Source organism: Gavialis gangeticus, unplaced genomic scaffold (assembly GCF_001723915.1).
Source record: "Gavialis gangeticus isolate Ggan-Ray unplaced genomic scaffold, GavGan_comp1, whole genome shotgun sequence".
Taxonomy (NCBI): Eukaryota; Metazoa; Chordata; order Crocodylia; family Gavialidae; genus Gavialis; species Gavialis gangeticus.
In genome coordinates, this window is record NW_017729025.1 from 52,983,517 (window position 1) to 52,991,871 (window position 8,355).

The 8,355-nt window shown below is 47.5% G+C and overlaps 2 protein-coding genes across 2 annotated transcripts in view; one reads left to right on the top strand and one right to left on the bottom strand.

The window, feature by feature from the left end:
• Nucleotides 1–338: 338 nt before the first annotated feature.
• On the bottom strand, nt 339–4,008 carry SLIRP (SRA stem-loop interacting RNA binding protein). The gene is made up of 3 exons (XM_019518730.1): nt 3,915–4,008; nt 3,555–3,613; nt 339–1,163 (listed from the first exon to the last, which is right to left on the bottom strand). The coding sequence occupies exons 1-3, from the start codon at nt 3,976–3,978 to the stop codon at nt 1,038–1,040; spliced, it is 249 nt and encodes an 82-aa protein (XP_019374275.1). The 5' UTR covers nt 3,979–4,008; the 3' UTR covers nt 339–1,037.
• The window catches only part of ALKBH1 (alkB homolog 1, histone H2A dioxygenase), a 32,518-nt gene continuing 28,166 nt past the window's right edge, over nt 4,004–8,355 (top strand). Inside the window, exon 1 of the mRNA XM_019518729.1 lies at nt 4,004–4,180. Within this exon, the coding sequence (XP_019374274.1) occupies nt 4,058–4,180 (123 nt within the window). The 5' untranslated portion in view covers nt 4,004–4,057. The remainder of the gene's footprint in view (nt 4,181–8,355) is intronic.

Here is an 8,355-nt window from a genome sequence, read left to right on the forward strand (position 1 = left end):
CCATCTCTCTTCTCAGTGCAGCTCCACCCTGTTGGGAAGAGTTTGGTGCAGCCCCACCCTGCTGCCCTACAGATCTGGGGGCACCCCATCCCTGGACAAGCAACAAGAAGAGCACTAGGAACCACTGAATGTGCAAAGCGCTGGATGAACCGCAGGACCAGCAGCTCCCAGACAAGCAGCACACAGCAGCAGGAGCCACCTACCCACCTGATACGCCACAATCCATGCTGCCCCTTCCCCCACCCCAGCCCCACAGCTTTCTTCACTGCAGAAGCCTCCCCTTTCACCACACCAGACTAATCTACAAGATAAAGATCCAACAGAAGCCTGAAATTTCTGTATTAAAGGGTAGATTTACTGCATCAGTATACCCTTTAATACAGAAATTTCAGGCTTCTGCTTGATCTTTACCTTGCTCTAGATTTCCAGGTAGTATAAAGTGACCAAATACCACCTTCTTACCCTTTCTATACATTTAGAGGCAGATGCTGCCACAAGCATTTGTCCTCCAGAGAGAATAATTACATTATTCTACCTGAAGCCATGTTATAATGCCACTCAAACTCTCAGGAGCACAGCAAATAGCTACTCTTAGTTGCACTTGTGTCAATGGGTAGACATGCTATGGGCTGCTGTGCAATTTGAAGTGTTTAAGTTTGAATGTGTATTGCTAGGGACAAGACAGGAAGCTATGCAAGACAATGTCTACATGAGCATACATTAAGAACACGTGCAAGAGTTTCTCCACTCGTGGGTGCAGGGAAAACTGGGTTCAAGGCTATTTTAGGATAGTGTTTTTGTCCAGAATAGTCAGAGTTTGACCTTTACAACACGTTACAAGACCACTTACTTAAGATGGAGGGTAAAGGAGGAAAGATTTTAGAAAAAGTTTTCAATTTAGAATCTTATGGTTGACTACTTAATTACAATAAACAAGTTACTATATTCTGAGCTGGGATCCCCACACTGCTTCACTGCCAGTAACCTACTCAGAATGAAGTAAACATAGGAAGAGTCTAGCAGAATAAATCATTTGATTAAGGATTCAACAAAGTTGTTACCTGGGCTCCCTCTAAAGTGTGAGATTCCTTTAACACCTTGTGGATGCTGCTTTCTGAGTGGAATGTAATCCAGGAATAGCCTTTGTTAAATCCTGTTTCATCCTAGACACCCAATTTAAAATAAAGCCAGTTGAGGAGACTGATACAAAGCATTACATGCATATTGTTCTAACTTCCTTTTTGCAGCTTTTTTTTTTTAAGGGGATATAGAATTTGGAAGAGTAAAGGCCTGCTTCTTTCAGAAGCCCACCCCATTCTCCTCAAACCACTTACACAAAGCAGATTTGTGTATCAGAATTTACACAAGTGCTACTTTGTTCCCCTCTCCTTCAGTGCATCAAATACAGGAAGAATTAATCTTTTCAACTTCACTTCCAAACCATGACAGAGTTGTTTATTCCAAATTGCAGTCACAACCCATCGCCCAGAAATCCATAGCATAAGTGACACTTAAATGGAAGGTTGATCTGAAAATAAGAGACTGCTTCAGTGCTGGAAAGGAATTTGACAAGTGAGGGAAACGGTCGTTTAAGATGTGATGAAAGTACATTGCAACAAACTGCCCTTAACCACACAGGCAGAGAGAAAACTACAACTTCCTAAATTCCTTTCAAATAACAGAACTGTTTAAAAGTGAGTCATTATTCACAAAAGGGAGAGCCAGGTGAAACCATTAGATCATCTAAAGCAGTGTTTCTCAACACATGGGTCGTGATCCAAAAACAGGTCTCAAGAATACATGAAAGGATCATGGAAATGCTTTAAAAATGGATTCTCTTTTAAAGGAGAAGAGTGTGGGAAACCATGGCTTTTCCCTAGTAGGCTGACGGAGTTCCAGCCTGGAAGGGGCTGCTTGGGCCCCCCAAGCCCCATCCCACACACTGGGGGGGCTGGGGCCTGCAGGCAGTGGGCCAGGAGTAAGGAGCACTGGGTTAGGACTGGCCATCTATGTTTACAAATGGGTCTTGATACAAAAAAGGTTGAGAACCACTGTTCTAAAGTACCTAAATGCCTAAGCCACAGCTAGTTAGGCCTGAGACTACTACATAGTTCTGCCAATTTCACTCATGGCTAACAGCGCTTCCAACTAACAGTGAATCTTCTGACTAGATACCATCTGTCTTATTATATTGTGCTGTTTCAGTACCCAGAGAGGTACTAATACCATCCCAATATTTTAGTTTTAAGCAAATGCTCCCCTAAAGAACACACCATTCTACTGCCCCCCAACTAATTTACTTTTCATACCAAGTTTAATCTTACACAGATGACCTGTTTACATGAAAGAAACAGGATTTGGAAGGTGAGGTAATGGCTTTTCTTAGACCAACCTGTATAAAGTGAGAGCCAAGGTTTCAGGCACCTTTTGTCAGGTCTGAGAAAGCACCAGTTAAGTCTATAATATATAACCTTACCAATCTTGTTTCTCTCATATCCTTGGACCATCATGTTACCATCGTTTACACTGAAAAACGTAGGAAGAACAGAGGGCTCACTCCAATACATTTTCTTCTGTAATCCCAAGGTAAGCAAGTTAAAAGGAAGAAAGTGACTGTTCAAGTTTCTTAAATGAATACTTGTCCAGAAAGTGGAAAGAAATGTGATCTACTAACTTAAAGGTAGCATTAAGGAAATGCTTAACTATCAGACAGAATTAGAGAAAGAGAGATGAAGATTTCAGAATCATGAATTAAATCCCTAAACGTTTGCACAAGATATGTGAAAGAACTTGGGCTACAACACTGTTTAGCTGAAACACTATACTTCACATGTATTCATGCTACTTCTCCTAGAGATGGGCATCTTCTGACGATCCCCATGGCCTGATGATCCCGCAATTACCTTCTGAATTACAGAAGAATGAAAATAATTTTAAGGACCATCCCATTTAGCTCCATTGCTGTCTATATGTCTATCCTTAAACAGACACACTGTTCATCTTACTTGACAGCTAAGACCCAAAAACCTCCTCAATCAAGCAAAAGGCTACTTATTTGTTAGCTCTGTACCTTCATAATGTTTGGAGCAGAGAAGAGCCTTGACTTCATGTTATTTTGAGTATCGTGCAGATAGGCAAATTATGGCCTCAAGTGACCAGGCCTGAGTAGCAGCAACAGTAACACAAGCCAAGAATCCAGACTCCCAGCTTTTGTTTTTACCATTTTCAAGCATTATCCAAATATCAGTTATCATAAACATCTAAATGTATCCAAGAGTAGGAAGTACCTGCCAAGAGTTACAAGTTTAAGCAATCTAAAGATGCAGAGACAAACATTTGGGGGAAAAAAGCATTATCCAAACCCAAGACTTCTTGACAACTAGACTGACTGAGCTCTGAGAAACGTCTGATGAGTGCACTCTTCCACTGAGGTCTGTAAATACCACAACTAGCCTTTGCCTCTGTTCACCCCACTCTTGCCTCAGCAGGGAAAGTTCCTGCTGGCAAACACCAGTAAATCCGTTTGTGCTGCAGGGGAGGAGGCTCATACTCACGAACGGCACGTTGCATCTCTTGATGGACCCAAACTGCTTAAAATATTCGGAGACTTCAACTGCGGAAGAAAGACACACGGTCACAGCAAACTCAGGGCCAGGAAGCCGCCCCGGTCCCGCCCGCGCTCTCCGCAGGGACAAGCCTCATTCGCGGGGCCCACGGAAACCGGTTCGTGAAGAACCGAACAGGAGCCGCGTCCCCCCGCGCCCGGGGCAGGGCCAGAGGAGGTCTCCCCGGGCGGGCTCCGCTCCCCACCAAGAGCTCGGGGGAAGTCTCTCCCCACCCACATCCTGCCTCCCGAACAGCCCCTCAGACCTCGCCCTAAGGCCGCGCAGAGACGCGGAAAGCCCCGACCTTACATCTCCCCACAGTCCAGGGCAGCCTCCTCACTAGGATCTTACGGTACAATTCCCTAGCCGCCATCTTGGAAGCGGGAGCTACAACCTTTCCCCTCTGACCTTTCCCCACCCCGCTCCGCCAATCGGCGCGATCGGGGGACAAGATGGCGGCTGCGCTGGCGCGCGAGGGCGGGGAGGATACTTTCCGCCGTTTCTTCCGCTTCTACCGGCGGCGCGACGGGCTCGACTTGCGGGGCGTCGTCGACTTTTCGGCCCCGGGGAGTCAGGTAACCCGGCAGTGCCCTGCAGGCCTACCCGGCGGCCGGAGAGCCTGGGTGCCCCTCGCGGGGCCCGTGAGTGGGGCGGGTGGGGCGCCTCATTCCTCTAGGCGGGAAGGAGCCCGGGCCCTGCACACGTTACACGTATTGCGCAGCTCACTGGTGAATTGCGCAATAAACGTAGAGCGGCCACATGGGCGAGGCAAGACCCGTGGAACGAGCAAGGCAGCTCTCACACTAGAGAATTGCATCCTGATCCCAGTTGTCTTTCCTGCTTGGTGCAGAGGCCTGGACCCGATGATCTTCCGAGGTCCCTTCCAGCAGTCAATGAATAAAACGTGTAGATGAGGCTGAAGTTGGTTCCTTACTCCCAGTTCCTTATTCCCTGTTCCTTTTTCAAAGATAATCTAGACCCAATAAAATCTTGTTATTATTGAATTATACATCCTAAAGAGACAGAATTTCATTAGCTACACATATGTACTTATTAATATGTCAAGTAATATCTCACATCAAGTATAGAGCCCTAAACAAAGGTCAGATTAGGATGGGATTATGGGGCCAAATACTTCTTGGTCCACCCCATATTTCATGGTGATGCCACTGGGGGCCTGTCCCAAAGAACTCTGACCACAGTCCTGCCTGGCCCAAAGCACAGTTTGGGCGTGCCAGGCTGCCAACTAATAGCCCCCATGCCCACTATACTAAGTATAATGGTTTGAAGAAGGAACTGGATTTTGGGCTGGGATTATGGCTAGAAATTCTGCTTGGGCCACCCATCAGAATACCTCTGCACGACTGGGGGACTCTCCTGGACATCTGTGACCAGAGACTTGCCCGGCCCAAAGTGCGGTTTGGCTGTGCCAGGCTGGCAATAGACAGCACCCCAGCCACTGTGCTGACTATGCACCCAAATAAGGAACTGGATTTTGGGCTGGGATTATACCCAAGACCACACCTCTGTGGCACCGGGGGACGGTCCTGGACATCTCTGACCAGAGACCTGCCTAGCCCAAAATGCAGTTTAGCCGCACCAGGTTGCCAGTTGACACCACCCCCCAGACACTGTTAAGTATCTGGACCCGAATAAGGAACTGGAATTTGGGCTGGGATTATACCCAGAAATCCTTCTTGGGCCACCCCAGACCATCTCCCTGTGCCACTAGGGGACTCTCCTGGACATTTCTGACCAGAGACTTGCCCAGCCCAAAACGCGGTTTAGCTGCGCCAGGTTGCCAACTGTTACCACCCCCCAGACACTGTGCTAAGTATATGGAATTGAATAAGGAACTGGATTTTGGACTCGGATTATACACAGAAATTCTTTTTGGGCCTCCCCAGACAGCGCCTCTGTGGCACTGGGGGTCTCTCCTGGACATCTCCAACCAGAGATTTGCCAAGCCCAAAGCACGGTTTGACCATGCCAGGCTGCCAACTGACACTACCCCCAGACACTGTGCTAAATATCTGGACCCAAATAAGGAACTGGAATTTGGGCTGGGATTATATAATCCTTCTTGGGCCATCCTGGAACACGTCTCTGTGCCACTGGCGGACACTTCTGGACATCTCTGACTAGAGACTTGCCCAGCCCAAGACGTAGTTTGGCCGTGCCAGGGTGCCAACTAACAGCACCCAAGCTACAGTGCTAAATGAATGGACGTGAATAAGGAATTGGATTTTGGGCTGGGATTATAGCTAGAAATCCTTCTTGGGCCATCCCAGAACGTGTCTCTGTGCCACCGGGGGACTGTCCTGGACATCTCTGAGCAGAAATTTGCCCGGTCCAAAGCACAGTTGGGCCGTGCCAGGCTGCCAACAGACACCACCCCAGCCACTCTGCTAAGTATCTGGACCCGAGTAAGGAACTGGATTTTGGGCTCGGATTATACCCAGAAATACTTCTTGGGTCACCCCACACTGTGCCTTTGTGGCACTGGGGGACTCTCCTGGACATCTCTGACCACAGACTTGCCTGGCCCAAAGCGCGGTTTGGCTGTGCTAGCCTGCCTACTAAAAGCAGCCCAGCACAGTGCAAATTATCTGGATCTGAATAAGGAACTGGAATTTGCGATGGGATTATACCTAGAAATCCTTCTTGGGCCACCCCAGACCATGTCTCTGTGCCACTGGGGGACGCTACTGGACATCTCTGATGAGAGACTTGCCCGGGCTAAAGCATGGTTTGGGCATGTCAGGCGGCCAGCTGACACCACCCCCCAGTGACAGTGTGAAGTATATGAACCTGAAGAAGGAACTGGATTTTGGACTGGGATTATAGCTAGAAATCCTTTTTGGACCACCCCATGCTATGCCTCTGTGGCACTTGGGGACTTTCCTGCACATTGCTGAGGACAGACTTGCCCAGCCCAAAGCATGGCTTAGACATGCCAGGCTGCCAACTGACAGCCCCCCAGCCACAGTGCAAAGTACTTGGATCTGAATAAGGAACTGGATTTTGGGCTGCGATTGTTCCCAGAAATCCTTCTTGGGCCAGCCCAGCCCACACCTCTGTGCCATGTGGGGGATGCTTCTGGACATCTCTGAATAGAGATTTGCCTGGCCCAAAAGGCGGTTTGGCCGTGCCAGGGTGCTAACTGACAGCACCCCAGCCACTGTGCTAGATGTATGGACCCAATAAGGAACAGGCTTTTGAGCTAGGATTACAGCTAGAAATCTTCCTTGGGCCACCGCATGGCATATCTCTGTGTGCCTGGAGGACTCTCATGGACATCTTTGACCAGAGACTTGCCCATCCCAAAATGCGGTTTGGCCGTGCCTGGCTGCTATCTGACAGCACCCCAGCCACTATTCTAAGTATAATGGCTCAAATAAGGAACTCTTTTTTGGGCTGGGAGTAGAGATGGAAGTCCTTGTTGGGCCAGTGCACTCTATGACTGTGGCACTGGGCAATTCTTTCAGGCATCCCTGACCAGAGTATTGTCTAACCCAAAGCATGGTTTGGCTCTGTCATGCTGTCAACTCACAGCACCCTCCTCTTGGGTTTTGGCCTGAGATTATCATTGCAAATCCTTTTTGGGCCACCCCACACCATGCCTCTGTGGCACTAGGTAACTCTCCTGGACACTCCTGACCAGAGTCTTGCCTAAGCCAGAGTGCAGTTTCATGCCATGCCCACTGCACTAAGTATACTGGCTTGAATAAGGAATTTCTTTTGGACCACAAGTGGTGGAGTCCCTGGATGGCAGCTGTGGGTGAGACTCCCTTCCCAAGTGACTTGGCTAGGAGGGAGCTCCCCAGGTTGGTTTGCCTCTGACTATGACTGTGATCCATTTGGAGCTACAGTTAATAGTTAAGGTTTTGCCTTAACTGCCTCCACCCTCTCCAGCTGACCAAACTTTTTTTTTACTGGCACACATTTTTACTGTCCTGTTCTACATAATATAAATATGTAACCCTTTTGCCAGGCCCTGGACACAGCCAGTTTCTAATTTAAACAAGGCGGATTTGATTTAAATTAAATTGGTCAGGAAGCCTCGATTTAATCATTGTTTTCAACAAAAAGTGCATTCTTGTTTTTTGATAACCTCTATTTAACTTCTTGGAACTTTGCACTTTTAGTGAAAGGTGTAAGGGCTTGACTGTGTGTACATAAACTTGCAGAGAGACAATAGGGCTGACAGGTGGGTAGTCAAGTCTGTTCTCTCCTCTCAGTGTACTGCTTGCTCTTAACAAAGATGTTACGTCTGGAGATGACAGATTCTCCCTATGCCTGAAGAAGGGTGTTTGTGCCTGAAAGCTTGCAAAGAACAATTTTTCCAAGTTTAAAGTTGGTCTATTAAAAGATATCACATCTACCCAAGAACCTTGTCTGCCTATGATCTCTAGAGAGACAAATCCAGTTTGAAAACTGAAACTCAGCATCACAGAGATGTTTAATTGGATCTTATAGACTGAGCACTGAGTCCCACTGGGTACAGTCATTTTCTTAATCTTTACTAATCTATAGAGGAGCCTCTGGGAATTCCATAAGATTGGGTCCCCAATATTGTCCATGGCATGTTTTGACCTATTTATAAAACTTCTAAAAAGGTTACATAAATATATTCTCTCAAATAGTATATAATTAGAAGTTATAAACTCTATATCATAGAGGTGCTTCATCCTATGCCCTGCCCTGGCTGGGCATCGCCTGTCTCTGCCCCAGCCCCACTCCCCCACCC

Bases quoted from the DNA above. Each gene is read 5' to 3' on its own strand.
- SLIRP (XM_019518730.1), bottom strand. From the start codon at position 3,978: ATGGCGGCTAGGGAATTGTACCGTAAGATCCTAGTGAGGAGGCTGCCC. The intron at 3,614-3,914 runs GTAAGGTCGGGG...TTTCTTCCGCAG, and splicing joins GCCCTGGACTGTGGGGAGAT to TTGAAGTCTCCGAATATTTT. The intron at 1,164-3,554 runs GTGAGTATGAGC...TTGGGTGTCTAG, and splicing joins AGAGATGCAACGTGCCGTTC to GATGAAACAGGATTTAACAA.